This window comes from Patella vulgata, chromosome 7 (genome assembly GCF_932274485.2).
Source record: "Patella vulgata chromosome 7, xgPatVulg1.2, whole genome shotgun sequence".
NCBI classification, from domain to species: Eukaryota; Metazoa; Mollusca; class Gastropoda; family Patellidae; genus Patella; species Patella vulgata.
The window spans coordinates 68,002,488-68,029,065 of record NC_065885.2 but is presented as its reverse complement, the minus strand read 5'-3'; the positions used below and the strand labels follow the sequence as shown (position 1 = coordinate 68,029,065).

The 26,578-nt window shown below is 38.9% G+C and overlaps 2 protein-coding genes across 5 annotated transcripts; one reads left to right on the top strand and one right to left on the bottom strand.

The window, feature by feature from the left end:
* On the bottom strand, positions 1-15,634 carry LOC126827232 (arylsulfatase B). 3 transcript variants are annotated; one of them, XM_050556478.2, is made up of 16 exons: positions 15,520-15,634; positions 13,229-13,341; positions 9,426-9,545; positions 7,969-8,080; positions 7,456-7,507; positions 7,225-7,325; positions 6,731-6,837; positions 5,820-5,884; positions 5,155-5,256; positions 4,580-4,643; positions 4,250-4,347; positions 3,903-4,039; positions 3,361-3,419; positions 2,866-2,989; positions 1,667-1,809; positions 1-1,189 (listed from the first exon to the last, which is right to left on the bottom strand). In XM_050556478.2, exons 3-16 carry the CDS (start codon positions 9,517-9,519, stop codon positions 1,011-1,013), a joined length of 1,437 nt encoding a protein of 478 aa, XP_050412435.1. In that variant the 5' UTR covers positions 9,520-9,545; positions 13,229-13,341; positions 15,520-15,634; the 3' UTR covers positions 1-1,010. The 3 variants fall into 3 exon arrangements, with proteins under 3 accessions (XP_050412435.1, XP_050412434.1, XP_050412432.1); XM_050556477.2 differs by lacking the exon at positions 15,520-15,634 and adding an exon at positions 15,322-15,414; XM_050556475.1 differs by lacking the exon at positions 15,520-15,634 and adding an exon at positions 15,069-15,174.
* On the top strand, positions 14,547-24,439 carry LOC126827233 (retinol dehydrogenase 7). Of its 2 annotated transcripts, none has more exons than XM_050556481.2 (7): positions 14,547-14,700; positions 15,801-16,017; positions 17,091-17,291; positions 18,520-18,672; positions 20,292-20,485; positions 22,003-22,239; positions 23,727-24,437. In XM_050556481.2, exons 2-7 carry the CDS (start codon positions 15,801-15,803, stop codon positions 23,844-23,846), a joined length of 1,122 nt encoding a protein of 373 aa, XP_050412438.1. In that variant the 5' UTR covers positions 14,547-14,700; the 3' UTR covers positions 23,847-24,437. The 2 variants fall into 2 exon arrangements, with proteins under 2 accessions (XP_050412438.1, XP_055958376.1); XM_056102401.1 differs by lacking the exon at positions 14,547-14,700 and adding an exon at positions 15,614-15,631 and having other exon boundaries at positions 23,727-24,439.
* Positions 24,440-26,578: the final 2,139 nt, after the last annotated feature.

The following is a 26,578-nucleotide window of genomic DNA, read 5'->3' as shown; positions in this document are numbered from 1 at the left end:
TAGTTTATTAAACAACTTTATTGATTATGTAACATTGTTATAAAAAATATAAATATATGAAAAATCAATACAGATTTATTGTCTTGGGGTTTTTTTTGAAGGTCAAGATTATTAGGCCATTTCGGGACTAACATATGGTTAAATCTTATTTCAGTAATTCGCTATGCGTTGTCACGGGGATTCGAAACATGTCACTTGACGCCATGACCGACCTTGCTATCTAAAGCGTTAAACTATTAGACATCTCTGAATAGAATGCTCTCAATAATTTAAAGAGACAAAGTGGATAATTTCTGGACTTTTACTAATCTTTTTAAGTACAAGGATCTTTAAACTTGTTCCAGTTATGTGGGGCGGCTTCATAGAGCATGGGTTAAGATTTAACGTCCACTGGATCAAACTGGACGTTCAATAATTGATTTAAGCCGCTGTGATCTTTAAAAGTTTTGGGGAACTGGTTCGCTAGAACATGAAACTAGAAGAACAAATGTCATGCCATTTTTTACAATCTGATTAAAACACAGATTCTATTTCGTTTCGTTTTTTTTAAAGTTCAAAATTTCGTTTTACTTGTCTTTACTACAGTATTATCTGGAAGAGTTGTTATATTACCGGTGTTTTGGTTAAAGTGAGGGATAAGCCAATGAAACGGTCTGTTACGGCGGCTTCTTGGCGTGCTGTGCACGGAACTGTGGATAAACCACTAGAAACGTCAACGCTGATTGATTAATCAATGTCTGACGTCAAAGGGTCAAAAACCCCTCGTACGACCCCTGACACGACTTTCGAGTACAACTTGTCAGATCTTCATATAGTGTAGGCCATCGAAAGTATAAAAAAAACGAAACGAAATATAGATCTGTATTTTAATCAGATTTTATTTTTTAGGAATGTAATGAACGTGTGTAAGCTTTAATAAATTGGAGAAAAAAAAGTTTAACACCATCCCGGTGCCCATGCGTTGCCATGGAGTTTAACACCATCCCGGTGCCCATGCGTTGTCATGGAGTTTAACACCATCCCGGTGCCCATGCGTTGCCATTCTTCTTTGCTACTTCTCGTGCCTGTGGATCGGGAGGTGGATAGTTGGCAGCCACGTAGGTTAAACGATATTCGTTGATTCTAGCAGTTAATTTACCAACAATATCTGGACGTTTGTCGGCCATATTATTATATTCATTGGGATCATCTGAAATAATATTTAAATACATAAATTAGAACCATTGACTCCGTCCTTGTATTTAAAGCTGGAGTCACGGTGAGTAAGACGCTGGTAAGACACAGGCTCGTTAGTCTCGAGGTTACGGGTTTGATCCTGGTGTTGGGCGAGAAAGTTCATGAGGATTTCCCACGTGGTTTACTCTTGGTGTCAGTGGTGCAGGACGGGGGGCCTGACAAAGGACAGCTGTCTAGTCGTTTGGATGGTACGAAAAACTGAGGTCCCGTGTACAAATTGGCAAGCACGTAAAAGATACCTTGGCAGTTGGAATTGGATATAAGAGTAAGCATTATCCCAGTAGGAGCAGAAGAGAAGGACGTTAAACCCTGACCGAGTACTGCAATATGTGGTCCGGTTTTACCACTTTACTTGTAGGTCAACAAATCCGCGGATTGATTTCAAATAACAAAGCAGTGATTTTAGATAATATAGTCCAAGAAGCAGTACCTGCTATATTAAATAAGTATGTTGGAGTATCACCAGCGAAATAAATATTATTTAATAATAGAGTATCTTTTGTCTGGTTCATTGGTTTGGTCCACCCATCAGTCTGACCTGGATAACCCAATAACAACTTCCAATCACCAACTCTACAATACAATAGAAAGACTGGATGACAAGCTCTCATTAAAACAATAATTCGTGACTAACATATGAGTTAATGGTCATATTTCCAAGGAAGATTTTTACACGAATACCGAGCGTTTCAGCTACTTAACAGGTTCGTACAGAACAGTTAAATGACATTCCATTTCTTCAAATCTCAAGGAATAATTTACGCTCTTTGATCAAATTAGTCTACAGCAAATAACTTAAACACCGTTTACAACTTTATATTTGTGTTCCAAATTTTAATGTATTTTCTAACAGCTGTATCCGGGTTGGAGGGATACTGCTATTCATCGATGTATGCGGGTAATGGCCAGCATCTTTGAAACATATATCGGACATATTGCTAGCGAACGGATTAACCCCTAAAACATATAATTTGATGTGTACTTTATTTTACCAGGAGAAATGTTCAATGACTACCTTATTCCATAAGGTATGATGGTTCAATGTTTACCTGATTCCGGCAGGTGAGATGGATCAATGTTTACCTGATTCCGGCAGGTGACATGGTTCAATGTTTACCTTATTCCAGCAGGTGATATGGTTCAATGTTTACCTGATTCCAGCAGGTGAGATGGATCAATGTTTACCTGATTCCAGCAGGTGAGATGGGATCAATGTTTACCTGATTCCAGCAGGTGGTATGTTCAATGTTTACCTTATTCCAGCAGGTGATATGGTTCAATGTTTACCTGATTCCAGCAGGTGAGATGGATCAATGTTTACCTGATTCCAGCAGGTGAGATGGGATCAATGTTTACCTGATTCCAGCAGGTGGTATGGTTCAATGTTTAACTGATTCCAGCAGTTGAGATGGATCAGTGTTTACCCGATTCCAGCAGGTGAGATGGGATCAATGTTTACCTGATTCCAGCAGGTGGTATGGTTCAATGTTTACCTGATTCCTGCAGGTGAGATGGATCAATGTTTACCTGATTCCGGCAGGTGATATGGATCAATGTTTACCTGATTCCGGCAGGTGAGATGGATCAATGTTTACCTGATTCCAGCAGGTGAGATGGTTCAATGTTTACCTGATTCCAGCATGACCTTGTGTTGGTATAGGGAAATCATCCAGATTATAAATAAATTCTGTTCTCTTTGATTGTTGATTTAATCTGATAGAATCCCACTGATTAACACCATCAAGGCCAGGAACTGAAACATACACCGTTATAAACTCATAGAGATTGGACGCAGAGAAAATCAAAGTGGGGAATGGAAACCACGCTATAATTGACACAGAGACAGACCTTATGATGTAAAGCGCACACACCAAATCATTGGGTGGGAAACGTTAATAATTGGTAATAATTGGACTGTATCATAGGGAGTCGTGGTCAAACCCAACACGGGGATACCTTTAAACCGGAACTATCTTGATGATACTATATAGTGATCATATAGATGTCACCCTAACAGGTCAGTTCATGGGGAGTAGTCGTTAGCCTGGAGGTCGGGTATATTAATCATATTATAGTCTAACTATCACCAAGGCAACTGATCGTAACCATGATGTATATACTTACGTTGTGGTGCACCAGCGGCTCCTAGTAAGGTTGGCATCCAATCAACCGAATGAATCAATCTAAAAAAAAACAAACAATATTCACATCATATCTTATATTCCTCAAGCCGTATGGTTCATTTCTTTATTTCAATAATTAGGTCGCGTGTAAATAGGTCTTTAGTAGTGGGACCCACAGAAAACCCACGAGGATGGACAGGCGACCTTACTCCTTGTCACGTACCACCTGACTCAATGACAGACCTGCTGCCCGACAAAATCTTTTCAGAAATTGGAGGCCGGAAACGTGATTTCCTGGCATTTCAGGCACTTGCGTGGAGCCATTTAGAAGTACCTCCCCCCCCCAAAAAAAATTCTGCCACAAAATTAGCGCATTCTGGCGTTATTTCATTGGACCAATCCATGCGAGTGCTATGAAATGATGGCATTTCTAGAGGAGGGGGCTGGAAGCATCTGGGATTTTTGTGGGGGGCCCTCTAATGTGGGGGGCCCTGGGGCCTGTGCCCCATGGTGCCCCATGGTTAATCCGGCCCTGCAACTAACCCATTATAGTGAATGCCTGGTTGTGTAATTCCTGCACCTGCCATGAAGGACGTTCCTCTAGTACCACCTTCCCATAAAGTATGTTTACCACCTCGTAATGGATAATTATCACCATACATAAACACTTCAGCACCATTCTAAAATATAACACAATATAATAGAAACACTTCAGCACCATTCTAAAATATAACACAACATAATATAAACACTTCAGCACCATTCTAACATAATTAGCGTAGCGTAGCATAGCTTAGTATGGCATAGCAACGTTCAATCGCGTATCCCCAAGGCCTCGGAGACAGACTTTAAAATATAAAATATCTAATCAAGGGGAGGTAATAACTTACATCAGTAGTAAATAATATTAGGGTATTGTCCAGCATTCCTTTGTTAAATAGAGCGTTGGTTATATTACCAAAAGCTTCATCCAGTGCACTAACCATACCTATACATACATAAACAATATATTAACACAATACAACAGATATAAACAATATATTAACACAATACAACACAAACTGAACGAAAAAATAATAACGTCACGATTCTGCTCACGTCACGATCCCTGGTGTGGGCGTATTTTTCTTCCACAAGAAACTTGTCTGCGATATCACACTCAGTGGAAGTGGACGTTAAACTCTAATTATAGTTACGTGGTGTGTTTGAAGTTTATTTACCTGAGAATTTTTTTCGCCCCTCGTTAAATACATGTGGATACATATTAGAATATTTCTCTGGTACCTTTAAAATATAATCATCATTATACATGCTATAAATAAATCACAAACTTATATATAGGTGTTATTTAAACTCATAGTATGACCGTTACTAAACATTTATACAGCCTATGTTGGTCTATCAACCCTATGTCCTAAGTTTCTGCTCCGACTGGGCTAATGAAGACGGACTTACACCATGCAGGATGCTATGCGGACAATTTTGTCCGGACAGCGGCGCTATCTCCTGCTCTTATTCCAACTGCCAAGGGTTCTTTTACGTGCACGGCAATGTCTACACGGGACCTCGGTTTTTCGTACTATCCGAATGACTATACGCTGTCCTTTGTCAGACCCCCATCCTATACCACTGAAAACTGGACACCACGCCGGAAAACTTTCTCGGCCAACCCAGGGATTGAACACGGAACCTTCAGGTTAGTGAGTCAACGTCCTACTCACTGAGTCACCGTGGCTCCCCAGGTTAGCGAGCCAATGTCCTATTGACTGAGTCACCGTGGTAAATTCTGACTTACCTGTATAGGATAATGTACATTTTGATATGGTAAATACATAAAAAGTGGTACATCTGGATCATGGGCTTCAATAATATTTGTTGTTCTGTTCGTATAAACATACTGGAAGATGATAATACAGAAAACAAATTATAAGTTGCAATACTATAAAGTAAAATATCATACAATATCAGAAACTAACGCAAAATACAATATATTATTATAAACTAACATAAATTATAGTAAAATAACATTCGATATCCTAAAGTCGCTGCATCTACAAAGTCGGACAAACTACCACTAGACCTTCACAGAATTCCTACACTTAATAAAATCAAATCTGACTTGAAAACTTATCTGTTTAAATTATATTAATAGAGACTTGTGTATTATACACCATGAGCACGTTTTGTGGATATAGCGCTTTATAAATGGACATATTATTAAAATATGATAAACTACTATAAAATGCCATAAAGAACCGTAAAATACCACACGATATCATAAACTATCGTAAAATAGGATACAATAACATAAAATGCCATAAAATACCGTAAAATACCACATAATGCCGTATATTAACATAAACTACCATACGATATCACAAACTACCATAAATTACCGTAAAATATAAATAAAGAACACGTTTCGATTATATATTGATGATCCCTGGGTCCAGTTCTTACCGTAGAATATTGTCCATTAAATTCTCGTGCAACTCGTTCACCGTCATTAAAATCCAAATAACCCCCTGAAATAAAAATAAAATCCGGGATAATGAAGACATGCAATTCGGAGGCAATGCGACTTTTCCCTGTATATCAGTGTGTGCACAAGTGTCCCACCCGAAAGACTAGACTAACTTCTGAATCAAGAGCACCCGAACGACTAGACTAACTTCTGAAAAAAGAGTTTTAACGCCTTTAAAAGTAGAAAACATGACCTGTAAGTTGATCGTTACGAGGGAGAGAGAGAGAGAGAGAGAGAGAGAGAGAAATGGGGTTTAACGTCCACTCGACACAAACTAGGTCATTTCGGGACTAACATATGATTTAATTTTATTTCTATAATTCGCTTCCGCGTAGGGGTCTTTAGCAGTGGGGGAAAAACCGGAGAAAAATCCACGAGGTTGGACAAGCGACCCTACTCCATGTCACGTATAACCGGGAATTCGAAATCACGCCAGTTGACTCAATGACAGGCCTTATGATACAGCGCGCAAGTGCTAACCATTCGGCCATCCATCCCCCCACCCACGTCACACGGGAATCCTATTAAAGCTCCTATTGTAAACTGCTAATAAATATAAATACAAGACGATTGTAATCAACATGCGACAGGTTGGGATGGCCAATTGGTCTAGGGTGTCTCTTCAAGCTCTAGCTGATGTGAGCGTAGGTGGCTTGGAGATAGGGGGGCCTTCCTAACCTCGTGGGTTTACTCCGGGTATTCCAGTTTCCTCCCACAGGGGAGACAACTGCGCGTGCGGTAAGCATAATAAAATATAGCAACTTGTCTGTGATATCACAATCGGTGGAAGCGGAAGTTAAACACCAGAAGAAGAAGGAGAAGAAGGGGAAGAAGAAATACAACATACCCTGTACATGACTATAATAATCTTCTTGAGAATGATAATAGCCTAGATAGGAATCAAAACCTCGATAGGTTGGTGTACAATTCCAATTACAAAAACCTAAATGCCACCTACAATAAAATCATAAAGCATAATGAATACAGAACTATGTTAGTTTGCGCAACTTCTAAGTAATGAACCCTACCATTATGTTGGATAGAATCATGGGATCGAATCCAAGTTAGCCCCCACCCCAACAAAAATAAGCGGGGTTAGATGGCCGAATAGTTAGCACGTGCGCGCTGTATCATAAGGTCTGTCATTGAGTCAACTGGCGTGGTTTATATTCCCCCGATGTACGTGACAAGGAATAGGGTCGCCTGTCCAACTTCGTGCGTTTTCTCCGGTTCTCCGGTTTCCTCCCACTGCCAAAGACCCCTACTCACAAGCGAATTAATAAAATAAAACTGAACCATATGTTAGTTCCGAAATGACCTATACGATGTGCTCAAACTTACTTTCCTACTGCATGAGTTGCATAGCCTACTTCTTTTAACTGCTGAGGTAGAGTTCGTAGATGTAATGGTAGACAAACTTTCTGATCCCCAATAACAATATGCTGTAATAGATTAATAACAATTTACAGGTTCTATAACTATTATTCTATTCGTTATAACCATCAGACATTTTTAGACTAACAAATAGTAAAAATAAGCTGACAAAAGGGAGATAACTCATTTTGAACTCACCTGTAGTCCCGTGTGATATGGATACATACCAGACATAAAAGTTGACCGGGAACTGAAAACAAACCAGAATCACTTTATATACATGTACAGGTCTTGCGACATCCAGCGCCCGGCTAATGATAAAGGTTCTATTCTGGCTTTCCATTTTCGGTGGCGCAGGACGGAAAGCCTGGTTTTGATTGGACAAAAAGCCGGGGTCCATGTACACATTGGCACGTAAGAGACAATTAAATTGGCGGTTGTAGTTCGAAATAAAAGTAGGCCGAAGCGCGGCTGGCCGGGAAAAATTCTCTCATGGCACACGACACACTGCGTCTACCCGTCTCGATTAGCTAATTGGGCCAGAAAAGTTGGACGTTAAACCCCATTTCACACTTGATGTAGGCTACTGGTTGATGCGATACAACCCAGTATGTTTATTATCAGTCAGGCTTGAAGCGGAGACGTTATGGAGAGCATGTCATGTCATTTCTTTCTTTTTGTCACTTTAAAAATGTTTTATATTTTACTCACGGACTGCACACAGGTAAGACATAGGCTGATTCAAATATTACACCTTGATGGGCTATTTTATCTATATTAGGTGTAAACATATCAGGATTCCTAAAACCAACATCATTCCAACCTGAAAATAATAAATAAAAACACACACACATTGTCACTCGCATCAAATATCAGACAATCCTCGATATCCAGTGGTATCGTTTCTTTCTACTCCACTAACCCCTGGCTACATTCACAGAAAGTCACATAGTTGAATTATCCGCCCTTGATAATTATGATATTGTAATCGACCAATCAAAAAATTCATTCAATATTAAATTTCTTGCAAACATTCCCATAATCGAGTATGTTGAGGTGAACGTAAACAATGGGGCTAAGACTGGTATGTAAGCTGTTTTTTGATTGGTTCGTAGAATCAACCTACGTGCCAATGAAATCACCAAGGGCAGATAATTTGTATTCGTGGAAATCCCTTGAATGGACTCATGAGTTGGGGATATCGAGGATGATTTTGTCTCGGCTTTATAATGTAATCAACTGTAGATAACCGTTTGGATTCAACTGAATTAAAAACAGGCCCATGAAAGGTGGCGCTGGTTTGCTTTTATCATATCACTGAACGGAACTGAACTACATTTGGACTGATATTACGTTTTGGAGATTGGGGGGGGGGGCGAATAGTTAGCGCGTGCGCGTTGTATCATAAGGTCTGTCATTGAGTCAACTGGTTTTGGTTCGCTTCTCCGGTTGTAAGTGACAAGGAGTGGGGTCGTGTGTCCAACCTCGTGTGTTTTCTTCGGGTCCTGCGGTTTCTTCCCACTGCTGAAGACCCCTACGCGCAAACGAATTATTGAAATAAAATTTAACCATATGTTAGTCCCGAAATGACCTGGTTTATGTCGAGTGGACGTTAAATCCCATTTCTCTCTCTTTTTAGGGATCCAGCTTTTGTAATATTACAAGGGATTCAAAATGGTGATAGCGGTTTTAATGTTTTATATACGATATCTGCCACAACAAGGGATTCAAAATGGTGATAGAGGCTTTAATGTTTTATATAAGATATCTGCCACCAGCACCACAAGTGGAACTACTTTTGGGAAAATGCCCAAATTCGCTCAAGGCGATCTTTGCACAAATCTAACCATCCCTGATTAGTTTTAATCAGTATAACTCACCTAACCCTGATTAGTTTTAATCAGTATAACTCAGCTAAGTGGATACAAGTAAATGATCAGTCAGGAGACTACTGAACTACTTTGAGCCATCACTGCCCCATTACTGGCTGCTTCTTAAAATTTGGGCAACACGGCTTTAAACTCTGCAGTGGGTACAAGTAAGTGTGGACGGTTAGACAGGCCGATAGAGAGGAGCGACGATATATGGGCGTATAAAATGGTATGGACATAAGTATGGAGATAATGGACCACAAGAAGAAGCAGGAGAAGATAGAAGACAATACCTACCTAGATCATCAGCAACTATAAATAATATATGTGGTCTCTTGGCTGATATCAACGAGACATGCATCAACAAAATGGCCGCCACCAGGAATCTCATCTTTCTAATACTGTTGATAGACTACCCTAGAATATCACAAATAATACATGATAATATTTTGTCTCGTCGAGAAGAAAAATTCACTGTATGTTGTGTTTTAATGGACTAAAATCTAGTGTTAGCGATGACACGATACGGAGCCATGGTAGTTCAGTGAGTAAGGTACCATGGTAGTTCAGTAAGTAAGGTACCATGGTAGTTCAGTTAGTAAGGTACCATGGTAGTTCAGTGAGTAAGGTACCATGGTAGTTCAGTGAGTAAGGTACCATGGTAGTTCAGTGAGTAAGTCAGTGAGTAAGGTACCATGGTAGTTCAGTGAGTAGGGTACCATGGTAGTTCAGTGAGTTAGTCAGTGAGTAAGGTACCATGGTAATTCAGTGAGTCAGTAAGTAAGGTACCATGGTAGTTCAGTGAGTAAGGTACCATGGTAGTTCAGTAAGTAAGATACCATGGTAGTTCAGTAAGTAAGGTACATTGGTAGTTCAGTGAGTAAGGTACCATGGTAGTTCAATGAGTCAGTAAGTAAGGTACCATGGTAGTTCAGTGAGTAAGGTACCATGGTAGTTCAGTAAGTAAGGTACCATGGTAGTTCAGTGAGTAAGGTATCATGGTAGTTCAGTGGGTAAGGTATCATGGTAGTTCAGTAAGTAATGTACCATGGTAGTTCAGTGAGTAAGGTATCATGGTAGTTCAGTAAGTAAGGTACCATGGTAGTTCAGTGAGTAAGGTATCGTGGTAGTTCAGTAAGTAATGTACCATGGTAGTTCAGTGAGTAAGGTATCATGGTAGTTTAGTGAGTAGGGTACCATGGTAGTTCAGTGAGTAAGGTACCATGGTAGTTCAGTGAGTAAGGTATCATGGTAGTTCAGTAAGTAATGTACCATGGTAGTTCAGTGAGTAAGTTACCATGGTAGTTCAGTGAGTAAGTTACCATGGTAATTCAGTAAGTAAGGTACCATGGTAGTTCAGTGAGTAAGGTACCATGGTAGTTCATAGAGTAAGTTACCATGGTAGTCCAGTGAGTAAGGTGTTTTAATAGACTAAAATCTAGTGTTAGCGATGACACGATACGGAGCCATGGTAGTTCAGTGAGTAAGGTACCATGGTGACTCAGTGAGTAATGTACCATGGTAGTTCAGTGAGTCAGTAAGTAAGGTACTATGGTAGTTCAGTCAGTAAGGTACCATGGTAGTTCAGTGAGTAATGTACCATGGTAGTTCAGTGAGTAAGGTACCATGGTAGTTCAGTCAGTGAGTAAGGTATCCTGGTAGTTCAGTAAGTAAGGTACCATGGTAGTTCAGTGAGTCAGTAAGTAAGGTACCATGGTAGTTCAGTAAGTAAGGCACCATGGTAGTTCAGTGAGTAAGTCAGTGAGTAAGGTACAATGGTAGTTCAGTGAGTAAGGTATCATGGTAGTTCAGTGATTAAGGTATCATGGTAGTTCAGTGAGTAATGTACCATGGTAGTTCAGTGAGTAAGGTACCATGGTAGTTCAGTAAGTAAGGTACCATGGTAGTTCAGTAAGTAAGGTACCATGGTAATTCAGTGAGTAAGGTACCATGGTAGTTCAGTGAGTAATGTACCATGGTGACTCAGTGAGTGGTGGGCCTGATGAAGACCAGTGTGTAGTTACTCCGATAGGACGAAAAACACCTGTAATCATTGTATTTCTATGAATAAATATTACCCTGTATAAGCTACGTAAATAAATGAAAAGGGGTTTAACGTCCTACTTTTCTGCTCCGACTCAGCTTTAGAAGAGGGGCATACGCCATACAGTGTGCTAAGGTAATTTTGCCCGACCAGCTGCACTACAACCTACTCTTATATCAAATTTCAACTGCCAAGAGTTCATTCACGAGAAGGCCAACGTGAACGTGTACATGGAACCTCGGGTTTTCGTCCCATCTGAACGACTAGAGACTGTCCTGTGTCAGGCCCTCCGCCCTGCACCACCGACAAGTACAACCCACACCTGAATGTATATAATAATATTCTACCTGTTCCTACCTGTGTATATAATAATATTCTACCTGTTCCTACCTGTGTATATTATAATATTCCACCTGTTTCTACCTGTGTATAGTATAATATTCTACCTGTTTCTATATGTGTATAGAATAATATTCTACCTGTTCCTACCTGTGTATATAATAATATTCTACCTGTTTCTATATGTGTATATTATAATATTCTACCTGTTTCTAGCCGTGTATATTATAATAGTCTACCTGTATATTATAATACTCTACCTGTATATTGGATATTTCTATCAATGTGTATATACTACAGCTAACTGACCTTGTCCCAACCTCAATAATTATCAGATTATATTTATCATCAGTATAAGATGGACACTAATTATCAAGGTTACCTATATAATATACAATCACTGAATTACTTTATCGTACCTGGCAACTTAAAGATACAGGTGGTTTACAAGGTGAGCTTTATTTCTGATGTTATGTCTGTAAATATTAAAACTATGTGAGATCATAAAGTCTGTTATTGAGTTAAGTGGCATGGGTTCGATACCAATCCATCTGCCCAACCTTCTCTCTCTCTCTCTCTCTCTCTCTCTCTCTCTCTCTCTCAGCAATCTTGACAATTGATACTATATACGCCAAATATTTGACATGAAATGAAATGGGGTTTAACGTCCTACTGGTCTGCTCCGAATGGGTTATACATCTTACAGTGTGCTATGAGAAACATTTTGCCCGGACAGTTCCAACTTTCAAGGAATCTTTTACGTGCACACCAATGTGTACACGGGTCCTCGGCTTTTCGTCCCATTCGAAAGACTATACGTTGTCCCTTACCAGGTCTTCTGTCCTGCACCACTGACAAGGGGAAATCACGCCGGAAAATTCCAGTGAACTTTCTCGACCAACGCATGAATCGAACCTCCAGATTAGCGAGCTAGCGTCTCACCCACCGAGCCACTGTGGCTGCCCGTGCTTTTACGTGCACGCCATCGTGGACACAGGACCTTGAATGTATATAGACTTACAATAACGTACGTATGTCTCGTGATGTGATCAATGATAACACTAGCGCGTGGTACAATTCTATTTAATACAATTATAACCTATTTATAACTATATACACATAGGCCTACTGATGTCTCAAATAACTACCCTGTCTCTAGTCAACGTTCAGGTCAGAGGTCATCTATTCTCTCTATAGACTAAATATATCATTCATACAAACGAAATGAAATGGGGTTTAACGTCCTACTGTTCTGCCACGACTGGGATAATACAGTGTACTACGTAGAATGAAGTAAAATGAAATGGGGTTTAAAGTCCGGCTGCCCTGCACCAACTGGGATGATTCATCTACGCAATATCCCCCCCCCCCCATCATTGATATATATAAAACAGCTTGTGTCACACAAAAAGCTCACGAGTGAAGGGTAAACCTGGTCACTGGCAGGGTTGTCAACAAACGTGTACATAGTCCTTCGGATAGGAGCAAAATGGTCGAGTACATTTGGCTAATTAAAAAGAATTAGATGAAAAGCTGGCCGGCATAAATTACCCCCTTCACACTGTACTTCTAGTTGTACCAGGTATTTTTCTCAGGAGTCAAAATTAAAAAATCTACCCCAGTTTGCAGAACTTTTTATGTTGTCAGTGTCCTGTTGCCATGACGATTAAAGAATTTAATTAAAATATACGAAACAAAGCATAATTGTCTAACTTACCACAGTGCAAATAATGAATGATACGATATGCTCCGTCGCGTGCTCTCTCTTGACAGCTCTTAAAATGATGGTTGCTTCCCTTTAACCACAAGATATAGTGAATTCACGCATGACTGAAATAAAAGTATAATAACGTACTGACGTCACAACAAAATATGATTTGAAAACTACTGACCCGAGGTATATAAATGGACAAAGAGTATTAAAAACCCTATAGACTACAGTTTTTAAATGAAATAAAATGAAGAAAAGAAACGAGGTTTGTTTAACGTCCTACTTTTCTGCACCGACTGGGCTATTGAAGATCGGGTAGATTAACCTGTGACATATCTATGGCAACGAGAAAAAAAAATACTCCACCCTGAAGGTGATAATGCCTTTAAAGCACTTTTAGCGGCCATGTATATCAGAGATTAAAGGGCTTCCTTGTGTGAATCCCTCGGCCGGCTCCTGCCGTGGTATAACAAATGTGTGGACCCTAGATCAGAAAGTTTGTCGTGGCATCAAGTGTCGGCTTCTGTAGTAATATTAGATTCCCACTATCACAATTCACGCTACGATTAAAATCGTGGTTTTCATCGTGTCGTAATCGTGGTGATCCTATCAGGTCTTATCATAATATTGAGGCCAGTCGTAGCATTCGTGTTGATCGTATCGAAATGTAACCGAACGTATTTGATCGTGGACTCATTAGAGACTTTTGGCAAGCGTAAATTTCTGGTCCGTATCGCGTATCCGTATGGATTTTGCGTGTGACGTCATCAATGTTCGTGTATTTCTCATACGTGATACGGCACACGGATACGGCAGCACGTATCGAACAGCTTTCATACGGAAAAGGTCCGTATAACATTGTCGTGTCCTTTTACCGTCTTTTTTGCTACTTTTACATGTTGTATCGTAGCGTTTTTATGAATCTTTGTGTATTCTAGAACACGAAGGTGTATATTTGATGTGATTTAGTGAGGCGGAACCTTGCAAATCTGGTAAAGAGGTATAAACTTTCTGAAATGATACATCAGTGAAACCAACAATTGCAGTCGAGTCGAAGTCGATATCTGCCATCATGCTGTAATAGAACTAAGCTCAGCTGATCGACGCACACGTACGCGACGCGAAAATCTGCCAAAACTCTAAAACTACATTGACGCAACGTATCACGTATACGATACGGATACGTGATACGGATGGGAAAATTCCGCTTGCGAAAAGTCTCTAATATAGCGACAATCCTATCGTAACGCATCGCACGCAGTGGCAACGCAGCATTATCGACCAATGCTAAAAATTTCTTCGAGCAAGCGAATTACTTCAATAAGACCTGCAATTGGTCGATCTCTTACATAATGCATCTTTAGGCAAAGCCAACATTTAGCAGGTATAATTATACATGGGGGTATTTTACTTCAGGTAGGAAAATTACTCGACACCGTTTGTTTGTTATCTTATCAGGTGGAAGAACAACTGTAAATGTAAGTACAAATATAAACTAATTTCACAATTTAAAAATAAATCACTATATACGTTTAGGAAAAACTGAATGATTTTAATATTGATAATATATTAGAATATGCAAACGGTTTAACATGTCAAGTATCATGTAACATTTTAACCGACGTGTCAGCTCAGCTCTGAATTAGGTCGCTTTTATTTATTTATAGCCATTGCATATCAACAACGACAGTGCATATATCACGTGACGTATTCAATATATTGCATAGAAGTCTTTACTCGCTGTCTGTAGCTAGACAACTCCGTGAAGACAAGCTGTCGCACTAGTAAACCATACAGTATACATGGACAACGTGGGCCATTTGGCCTATATAGAAAATACTATTACCTTTCACCGGCGTATGAATTTCGACTGCTCGAGCGTCTACTAAGGGATTTACTATAGGGAGTAAAACCGGTTGGAAATGTTTCTCGTGTTGTACCCGGATGAAATATAAAATGTATCTATTTATAGATAGCCCTTTCTTGTCCCCTTTTTTGTGCCTTTTGCATGACAATTTATGTTAAGGGTTAATTGGTCTGGAATCGAAGCCAATATTTATGATTGAGGCGAAAGGATATAGGAATGTAAACATACATACATGAATTAGGGAAATCACCAACGAATATGACGTCACTGGATATATTGTTTCGACCAGACAAGAGATAAAAATCAACAGCCATTAATATTTTTTTACCACGTGATTTTCACATGTGTTTTATATATTCTGTATTAACAATAAACAAATGCCGCATATAAAACGATGGCAGGCGAATTTATACCTTAGAATAATACGTACATTATTTGAGATTAGATAAAGAGTTGGTAGTTATCACTATAATAGATACAAACTAGATAATGTAAAAGAATTTGCTGAAAATTTCAATCAAATTGCTCCTATCTGAGCCCAGGTACTAGCTTTTGAATTTTATGCTAGCCTCGATCATCATTACTAAAGTCTCGATTATCCACTTTAATCATCCTTCACAAAATGTATTTCAATCCACTAATTATCGCTGGCTGGCTGGCTGGCGATGGCATCGAGAGTTGCATAATGTATGTTTAATTAAAATGTTTTAGATGAAGCCAATATCAGAGATGGTTGGGTTACACGTTTTTGAAGCCGTTTTTATTGTGTCAGCCATTCTGCTGTTGTTGTCTGCTCTACAAAGGAACTTTGTGACGTCATTGGCTCTCTTCTCCATAGTTTATTTCGCCTACACTGTAATTCGTAAAAAGGCGGCAAAGTTTTTGAAGACGGAGGGAAAATATGTTTTAATAACTGGATGTGATTCAGGTATGTTAAATGTCGTGTTTGTCTCAATGAAATTTCCACTAACAATATATTTCTAGAATCTGTAATTGAAGACAGCAGAGATCTTATCGTGCGGCCAACTGACGGTAGATATTCGCGGCGATGGAAAAATGAAATGAAATGGGGTTTAACGTCCAACTGTTCTGCTCCGACTGGGCTAATAAAGACGGCGACGATGGAAAAAAAATGACTAGTATACCTTTCAAATTTCATAAACTAAAAAAAAAACAACCCCAAAAAACAGACACCCACACATCCACACAAACATCGAATAAACAAACTCAGCAGATCAGCAAATATTAGACACCCACACATCCATACAAACATCAAATAAATATACTCAGCAAATATTTACAGATAATTTGAAGTTCTGGGGACAATAGATAATCTTGCCCGTCTGTGCAAGAAATTGATTATCGCATATTGAGTAATTTAAATAGCCATGTTATAATTTGAGTAATTTAAATATTTGTAATAATTTGAGTTATTTAGATATTTTAATACTTTGAGTAATTGAAACATTTGTACTATTGTGAGTAATTTAAATATTTTAATACTATAAGTAATTTAAATATTTATGCTATATAATGAGTAATTTAAATATTTGTACCAAGAAGAAGAATTTAAACATTTGTATTACTTTGTATTACTGTGGTGAATTTAAATATTTGAATTATAATGATTAATTTATTTATTTTTTGTAATACTTTGAATAATTAAAATATCGGTACTATAATCAGTATATATTAAATATTGAGTAATTTAAATATTGAGAAGTACTTTCGGTAATTCAAATATTGAGTAATTTAAATATTGAGTAATACGTTGAGTAATTCAAATATTGAGTAATTTAAATGTGTGTGTTATAATGAGTAACTCAAATATTGAGTAATAGATGGAGTAACTCAAATATTGAGTAATTTAAATGTGTGAGTTATAATGAGTAATTCAAATATTGAGTAATTTAAATGAGTAATTCAAATATTGAGTAATACATGGAGTAACTCAAATATTGAGGAAAACGTTGGAGTGATTAAACTATTTGTACTTTGTAGGTTTTGGTCATGGTTTAGCTAAATACTTGGATGATTTAGGATTTAATGTTTTTGCTACCTGTTTACATGAAAATGGAACAGGTGCCAATGAACTTAAAAACATCAACTCTGATCGACTCCATGTTTTACAAATGGATGTCGGTAAAGATGAAAGTGTTACTGGGTGTTTACAGAAGGTGGAGCAAATGTGTGGAAACACCGGTGAGTGCTTACTTTCGTTTTAAAACTCCACTTGATGTAGGTCCGGAAACATGGTCGAAGAGATTTAACGTCCACTCGACACAAACTAGGTCATTTCGGAATAACACATGGTTCAATCTTATTTCAATAACTCGCTTGCACATACGTTCAGTTTAGAATCCCCGGTTGTACGTGACAACAAGGAGTAGGGTCGCCTGTCCAACCTCGTGGGTTTTCTCCGGGTCCTCCGGATTCCTCGCACTGCTAAATACCCCTACTCGCAAGCGAATTATTGAAATAAAATTGAACCATATGTTAGTCCCGAAATGACCTAGTTTGTGTCGAGTGGACGTTAAACCCCACATTTCTCTCTCTGTATTATTACTATGATTAAAGATACATTATATAAGATTTAAATAAAACACTTACCGCTCTTGCTATAATAGTTCAAAAATAGATGAATATACAAAATGAATATATTCAAATTTCATTCAAATTTCTTTATTCTAAGTGAAGTTATCACTGTTAGAAGTTTTGACAAAATGTGGTATCGATTGTTTATTATTGTAGCTCAAGGAAACTTGTTAATCAGTCCCGATTCACCCTTTTTTTAAAAATTAAATATAAAATGGCGATCGTGTATCACGTTAATAAATGTCTAAATACTAGTTTCTAGAACATTTAAAGCCTGCAATAAGCAGATTTAGCTCTTACATAATGCATCTTTAATTAAGATTATCAGCTTCTTTTTAGTCATTTTCTTTAAACAGATTATCAATCCTGTTTCATTATTTATAAAACAATACAGGTAATATGATCCACGTTTATTTGCTTAGCTTCTCGACATCAGATACCTGCAGTGATCTTTAACACAAGATGGTAGATTAGTTATATTGTATTTATATAGTGTAGGGATAGAGACACAAACTAGGTCATTTCGGGACTAACATATGGTTTAATTTTATTTCAATAATTCGCTTGCGCATAGGGGTCTTTAGCAGTGGGAGGAATCCGGAGGACCCGGAAAAAACCCACGAGGTTGGACAGGCGACCCTACTCCTTGTTGTCACGTACAACCGGTAATTCGAAACCACGCCAGTCGACTCAATGACAGACTTTATGATACAGCTCGCGCACGCTAACCATTCAGCCATCCACCCCCCCCCCCCCCCCCCTGTATAGTGTAGGTTTTTTGGGTATTGTTAATACCAATGATATAATGGTAATTATATTGTTTTGTATATTGTAGGTTTATGGGGTATTGTTAATAATGCTGGTATTAATTTTGTTGGTGATATTGAGTTTTGTACGATGAAACAGTATTTAGATATTGGTAATGTCAATATGTATGGTATGGTCAGAGTAACTAAAGCCTTCTTACCACTTGTACGACAGACTAAAGGTAACATTTACCCCGACCAACCCAATCTAATTAAAACACAGATCCTATTTCGTTTCATTTTTTATAGTTCAATATTTCGTTTTACTTGTCTGGGAGAGTTATATAACCAGCGTTCTGGTTGATCTGAGGAGTCAGCCAATGAAACGGCCTGTGGGGAACTGTGGGTATCCGAGGCTACTCGTATGACACTTGACACGACCTTCCACTACAACCGGTCAGATCTTCATGTACTGGAGAAACTAAATATAGATTTGTATTTTAATCAGATTACTGTCTACCAACCACGACCAATTAAATGTTTTACTTTGCGGAGGTCCCGATAAAAAGATAGCCACTGGATACCAATTTTATAACTTAAAATTTTGGTCATCCCCTCCCCAGCCACGTCTCTTCTTCTCCCCGCTAAATCCGACAAGGATTGACAGTTGAGATTTGATAGATAGAAGAGAGAGAGAGAGAGAGAGAGAGAGAGAGAGAGAGAGAGGTCATTTCGGGACTAACATATGGTTTTAATTTTATTTCAATAATTCGCTTGTGCGTAGGGGTCTTTAGCAGTGGGAGGAAACCGGAGGACCCGGAGAAAACCCACGAGGTTGGACAGGCGACCCTACTCCTTGTCACGTACAACCGTGGATTCGAAACCATTCCAGTTGACTCAATGACAAACCATTCGGCCATCCAACCCCCCGATTTGATATAAGAGTAGGCTGTAGTGCCGCTGTCCGGCAAAATTCCCCCATGGTACACTGCATGGCGTATGTCCGTCTTCATTAGCCCAGTCGAAGCTGTACGTAGGGTGACCCACCATAAATAAATATCTCCATATATCTCGACAATTACGCCACAATATTTATATATATGCCAAGCCTCAAATCAGTTTCACACAATTATAGTCACTAAATAAACGATCATGTTGTACTTAATAAGCTATGACCATTAATCCTGTATAAATAATAGACTGAAAACTGGTTCCAAGAGTTGTCCATAACATCCAGACACTTTTGAGTAAAAGATAGGTTACGTGCCCTTGTTTTGAAATTAGTCTCGCTTAACCAGTCAATCGACCATTCTACGTCTGATTGACAGGTCGTGATAATCAAGACTACTTTTTTACGAAACGTAACAGAAAGCTAGAACAAGAAATTGAATTTAGAAATAAGCACGTTAGGTAGCTCAACAATCGTTTTAAGAAGCTTGTAAAAGTAAAATGAAACTACTGCTAGTATCATGTTCCTGCCTAACCCGAGTGATTCAGAGATATTATTTGTACTAAACCAAAAGATGCCGCTCTTAACGGTACAGTTAATGATAAAGCGATTTAAAAAATGAAACGAACGTAATTTCTAAATCTGCTGTAATAACCAAGAAGCTTAATTTAACTGCTATTCAAATTCGTCAACAATAAATTTTTTACGGCTGTAATAGTTGATAGATTTGTAGAGAATTGCACGTGCCATGGCTATTTATAGTATCATACTGTCAGAAAGTTGGTCTCGGCACGGCGAATGTGCACGCTTCAGTGGTAGTCTCGAACTATCAGCAGTGGACTGTATTTCTGTGAGTACATGGATCACCCTAACAGTTGGACGTTAAACCTCATTTTATTTCATGTTTTGCAGGTCGTATAGTAAATGTTACCAGTTGTAAAGGTCGTATTGCACTACCATACGACTCAGCTTACGGTATTACCAAATACGGTGGAGAAGCGTTCTCGGATATTTTACGTCTGGAAATGAAACGATTTGGAATAAAAACCTCGATTATCCAGCCTGGTAATTACGGGGGTATAACAGGTTGTCTCAACGAAGAAGGGGTGAGTCTTCATTTTAAAAATCAAAGTTTAATAGATTTTGGGGGTTACATTTGTTCCTTTCAATATGGTAACATTGTCGTGAATTGATCGCGCCGTGGATTAGAAGATAAACCTGCAGACAAGACAGAAAATTGACATTGCAAAAAATAAACAAATATCAAATCAAGTGAATGGTTCCGGGGGCCAGTCGTAAGCGTCCACTGCGCTGTACAGGATTCACTAAAAATAAAGGGAAAAAAATGATTTACAAAAAAGACGTAACAGAAATAATGCGACCAATCTTGACAGTGGTCGTCTCTTCAATGGCGATATTCTGCCAGTTGACGTCATGAGTTGGGGGAGGGGGGGGGTCAAACACCGGAAGCTAACACCAATCTGAACGACAGACTCACCCTACCTGCTGAGAAGTGACTCTGGCACAGTGAATAGCCATGATATCCATGACGTTATCTAAACGTCACAGGTCATGAGGTCACATCAACAAACAAATGTAAACACCATCGTTATGATCATTATCAACATTACAAGACACAATGTTACATTGTAAACAATAGCCTTCTTGCAGCCTTTAGGACTGTATAATCCGTACAGAACGTCTCATCGCTTCTTCCAATGATTTTTCACAAAAATAACATCATCTACAACTCTAGATTTGAAGTCGGCATGTTGGCACTATTTTGTGCTTCGGCCGTTTCTATTTCAGATATACACAATCAATTCTGTTAATGTTTTTAGCGTGGGGATTGACTAAAAGTTAATTTATTTCAGTTATAAACAAAAATTTAAAACTTTAACGCAATTTTAAAAAAATAGCCAAATTCTGGCTGGGATTACTGAGCAAAATGGCCATTCACTGTATACGTGCGAAAAAAAAAGTCAGCTACCATTTAATTTTCGTACGTTAGTTACGTACGAGCTACCAGGGGACCTGCTGGTTAGTGAGTAGGGTCTTCACACAGAGCCAAGGTGGTTTCACATTTAATAACAGAATAGATAGGACAACACGTGAATTGAACGAAATAAGATTTTATTGATTTTAGAAAGTAACCTGTATGGCGTTTTTCTGTGTTCATTAGCCCATTTCATTAAGTAAGTGGCTATTGTTACGACGAGTCTGAGCCAAAATTAGAACGAATTCCAAAATTGCTGCCAATCTCCCCATCACCAGCTTTGCAAAAAGAGCAGTATTTTAAACGTTTTCAGAACTGAAGGCAGCAATTAAGAGATGGGACGGGTTAGGGTTAGGACTATTTTTACGACTATTCAGTTTTTTACTTCGCCGATGGAGGGGTGTGAAAGCATCGTCGTAACAATAGCATGAGAAATATTTTTACGACTCGTCCTAACAATAGCCACTGCCTTTCATTAATGTCTAATTAATAATTTAGATAACATTTCAGGCCTAAAGGAAGACCTGCAATAGGTAGATTTGACTCTTGAATAATGTATGTTTAATTGATTTTTAAAAGTAACCTGTTTTGTTGTTTTTTTTATTTTGTTGGGGTTTTTTTTTGTAGCAAGCTAGAATAAAGAATGATTTAGATGTCATGTGGAATAATGCCAGTGAAGAAATACGGGAAGTGTACGGCAGAGAATATCATGATTCTTTCTGTAGAGCTATAGAATCTGGTGCTCGAACAACCAGTCCTACTATACAACCAGTACTAGAAGCATTTAAAGATGCGCTATTAAATGTCGAACCTGAGACTAGATATCTTATACCTGGTGGTAACCAATGGTTTGATGTTTTCTGTGTAAGTTGTATTCTTCTCTAAACTCGTGTCCTCGACCAAACTGAGGGGTTCGGGCGGTCGAGTGGTAGTTCGTATGGTCTATCATTGAGTCAAGTGACGTGGTTTCAATCATAAGCTTGTACGTGACCATCTTCAATAGAAGGCTTGATCTCGCTTTAAAGGGACAGTAACACTCTTGCTGGTTTGACAGCTCCAGAAAATAAATAATAGCCTTATTCTACGTATTAGATGTTTAAGTGTCCTACCTGTTGTTGTGTAAATTATCCATTACATCCTATTTTACTTCTCAAGATGGTTCGAAATATTTTTAAACCCAAGTCACATTTGAAAAGGTTTAAGTTAGGCTTTTCAAATCATTTAGTTGGATTTTTCCAATTTTTTAAATTAGTTGTGTTAACATGAAATTTGCATCATCAATTAATTGGAATATTGTAAAATAGTACAATTTGTTGACCAGAATAAAGATTGGGACATATTATTCAGTTACAACAAGAGTGGTATTGAGCCTTTAAATCGTAGTTGTCACACATGGATATGCCCTAGACATGAATATAGTCACGTTACGTTACTAGACAGTTAAGTGTGACGTCACAGTGACCAAACGTGGCTAATATAAAACTTTTATAAATGCAGAATTAAACTAAAACTGTTTGGACCTAAACTCGAGCAGAGGTGTTTTCCTGCTACTTTCATTTAACAAATAAACACACGAAGCATTATCATGTGGCTAAGTGGGTAAGACGCTGGCTCGCTAGCCTGGAGGTCGGGTGTTCTATCCCTGCATTGGCCGAGAAAGTTCATCCAGATTTTCCGGCGTGGTTCCCCCTGACAAGGACAGCTGTCTAGTCCTTCGGATGAGACGAAAAACCGAGGTCCCGTGTATACATTGGAATGCACGTAAAAGATCCCTTGGCAGTTTGAATTCGATATAAGAGTAGGCCGTGGTGCCGCTGTCCGGACAAAATTTCCCTCATAGCACACTGTATGGCGTATCCCGTCTTCATTAGCCCAGCATAGGAGCAGAACAGTAGGACGTTAAACTCCATTTCATTTCATTTCATTATCACCGTGCTGACTCCACTCTAATGTTTAACATGTAAATGAGAAGAGATATTGTTTCACAGACTCTGATTTTAAAACATTCTCGGGTAATCCCTCAGACCTCACGCCAAACCTGGCGCTGTCTCCACTATCTCAAATTATTGTTGGAATGCTTTATATTGTCAGTGGTGCAGGACGGAGGGCCTGACAAAGAACAATGCATAGTTGTTCGTATGGGACGGAAATCCGAGGTTCCGTGTACACATTGGCGTACACGTAAAAGAAACCTTGGCAGTTGGAATTCGATATTAGAACAGGTTACAGCGCCGCTGTCCAGGCAAAATTCCCCTCATAGCACACTGTATGGAGTTTTTCCGTCTTCATTAGCCCAGTAGGATCAGAAAAGTTGGACGGTAAACCCCGTTTTATTTGATTTTTATTTTCAGATGTTTGCCATATTGAATGGTCTCTTACCAACCTGTATTATGGATAAATTAATGGACCGGCAGTTTCTGCAGCGTCGACCGTTACCTAGGCAACTACAGACCAAGAGTAAAACAGATTAACTGGCTTTCCGGCAAGATAATTCGCCATCTTCGAATTTCATTCCATATGATAAAAATACTCTTCCCCAAACCCCCCATTTTAAATTTCTTTTTGTCCACTACTGTACATGAAACCATGACCTTGGTGCCACTGGATGGTCAAGACTACACCGTCGTTCACATCGAGCTCATACGAACACTGTGCACATTCAATATGGACGTGTATTGTCGTGTCCTACGTACGTCCATTTCGGTCAATCACAAACAGTTATGTAAAGATCTTGATATTACATGGTGGATTTGGTACATTTTTGATTGGTGTAGGGTCTTAAACCTCTTTAACGATGGTGCTTGGTCCTCTCTTGTTCAATAACTGGTTAGACCGAGTCTAGATTTTTCTATGGCCATATGCGTTTTTCAGTTGTCCGATGTATTTATTGTATTATTGTGTTTTTGATGTGTGACGGTGGAGTGAATGTTTGACGTAGGGCATCATTTTAGGGGTGGGGGTAAAATAAGGCTTTATTTCTACTACAGTTTTATGTAAAATTATTGTGTTGTAATATAAATATTATTATATTCTTGTTTTTCGTTACTATTTATCATTCTTATATAAAAGCTTTAAAAACTGTAGGTATCACTGAATAAATGGTTTAAAGAAATAATTTGTTATATTTTTTCCAAAAAGGGTGGGGGGGGGGGGGGGGCTTTAACGCGTGAACTATTGATCATAAGGTATGTCACTGAGTTAGGTAGCGTTGTTTCAATCCCACCTCATGGATGGAGTTTCTTTCAGATTCCTTCCACTGCTAACTAAAGCCCACTAGATTGTGACGTTAAACTCTCTCCCCCCCTCTCTCTCTCTCTCCCTCTCTCTCTCTCTCTCATAATTCATAACCTGGGAGGGGGGGGGGTTGTTTTATGGGGTTTAGCGTCCTACTCTTTTGTACCGACTGGGTTAATGAGGATGGACATACACCATGCAGTGTGCGATGAGGGAAATTTTGACCAGACTATGACGCTAGCGCTATTGCTTCCTCTTAAATCAAATTCCAACCCTGCACGCTACTCCGAATAACTAAACGTTTTCCCTAGCCAGACAAGGTGGAACTATGCGGGGAAATCCTGATGATCCCAGAGAAAGAGGGAGAGTTTAACATCCACTGGACACAACTAAGGATGTAAAAGGTCACTCGGTTATCCGGTCACGGTTCGGGTTGCACTGTTGAACCGGTTCAAAAAATTACTAACCGAAATAGCACTTGTCTCGGGGAATTAACGTCTTTAAATTCCCGCTCGAAGTTTTGTATATGTGAGTACAGTAGTAGTAGTATCCTGGTGTTTTACGTCTGCTTCCACATAAGTGATATCGCAGACAAGAAATAGGAGAGCCGAAGCTGCTTCCTGTTTTTAGAATATGATTTTGCAATCTTTCCATTTTTGGCCTTAGGCTATGGATTGGGTTTTGTGGGAAGTTCTTCCCTTTATTTAGTAAAAAACATATCGTTTGGTAGATGTTTTCTTCTGCTTCTGGATTGGTAGATGTCTTCGTTGTGGGATTAGTGTTTAGGTGCCAGGCCCGTCTTATCGTGACCTCCTCTTACTCCACAATCCCACTCTATGGGTTTGGTATCTGTTTCTTTATCGGAATAGTGTTTAGGTCCCGAGTCCGTCTGACCGTAACTCCCCTTGCTCCACTATCCTGCTAGTTTGGTAGATGTCATCTTTGTGGGATTTGTGTTTAGGTGCCAGGCCCGTCTTATCTTGACCTCCCCTTACTCCCCTATCCCACTCTGTAGGTTTAATGTCTATTTTTTTGCCGGAATGGTGTTTAGATGCCGAGTCCGTCCGTCTGATCATACCCCACTATCCTGCCAGTTTGGTATAAATCCCCTATGTAGTGCCCCCCTCTTACTTCACTATTCTACTTAGTCCAACTGTGTCCATTAAGGCGTTGATTTTTTCGAAGATTTGCAGTTTCAGATCTGTTCTCGGGAAGAGTAAGTTCCTAGTGTTGAATGGTATGTTGTTAGTCTCCATCATTCTCACTAGTTCCCTTCTCTCCTCCTTGTATACCTCGCAGTCTACCAGGACGTGGTTGGTGGTACATTCTTCTCCGCATTCACAGACGATGACTTGGTGTTTGTAGTCTTGCAGCCGCTCTTTCATCCTTAGTTTCGATATAAGTCTGCATATATCTCTTCTAGGGTGATTGATCGTTGTCTTCGTGTAGATTTTGTCATCCAGTCGGAATCTGTATGTATCAAGTTCAACGAGTTTTAATTCCCAGAATGAATTGACCTGTCTTTTAACCATACTGTAGATTTCCGTGGTGCTGTAGTCTATGGCGCGGAGTGGTTCTGTGTCCTTGAGACCTTCGTTGGCGAGTCGACCTGCCTCCTCGTTTCCTCTAATGTTGACATTAACTGCGAATCAAGCCAGCCCTCACTACGAAAATCGCTGGATGACCATGACTCATAGATTTATACTATAAATAAAAAAATGCGGGGCTTAATCCAAAATTCCGTATATCCATACTGAAAAGTAAAGTTAATCCTCTCTTGAAATGTATTTATTATATTTTTTTTTGGCGGAATGCATATATACTTTTTAAGCTTTCATATTTCATTAATTTTTTAATTTCAATTTCGTTTTCTGGTCATTTTGATTTAAAGGTGAAAAAATGAGCTATTTACAACCCATTCAGGCTTTTCATATTATTGTAAAATCGGGTGTTTATCTGACACTTAGAT

Excerpts from the sequence above, each read along its gene's own strand:
- LOC126827232 (XM_050556478.2), bottom strand. The coding sequence starts at position 9,519 with ATGAGATTCCTGGTGGCGGCCATTTTGTTGATGCATGTCTCGTTGATA. Across the intron at positions 6,838-7,224 it reads GCAACTCATGCAGTAGGAAA|GTGGCATTTAGGTTTTTGTA; the intron begins GTAAGTTTGAGC and ends ATTTTATTGTAG. Across the intron at positions 4,644-5,154 it reads ATGTACATTATCCTATACAG|GTACCAGAGAAATATTCTAA; the intron begins GTAAGTCAGAAT and ends TATATTTTAAAG.
- LOC126827233 (XM_056102401.1), top strand. The coding sequence starts at position 15,801 with ATGAAGCCAATATCAGAGATGGTTGGGTTACACGTTTTTGAAGCCGTT. Across the intron at positions 17,292-18,519 it reads GCAAATGTGTGGAAACACCG|GTTTATGGGGTATTGTTAAT; the intron begins GTGAGTGCTTAC and ends TGTATATTGTAG. Across the intron at positions 20,486-22,002 it reads GTTGTCTCAACGAAGAAGGG|CAAGCTAGAATAAAGAATGA; the intron begins GTGAGTCTTCAT and ends TTTTTTTTGTAG.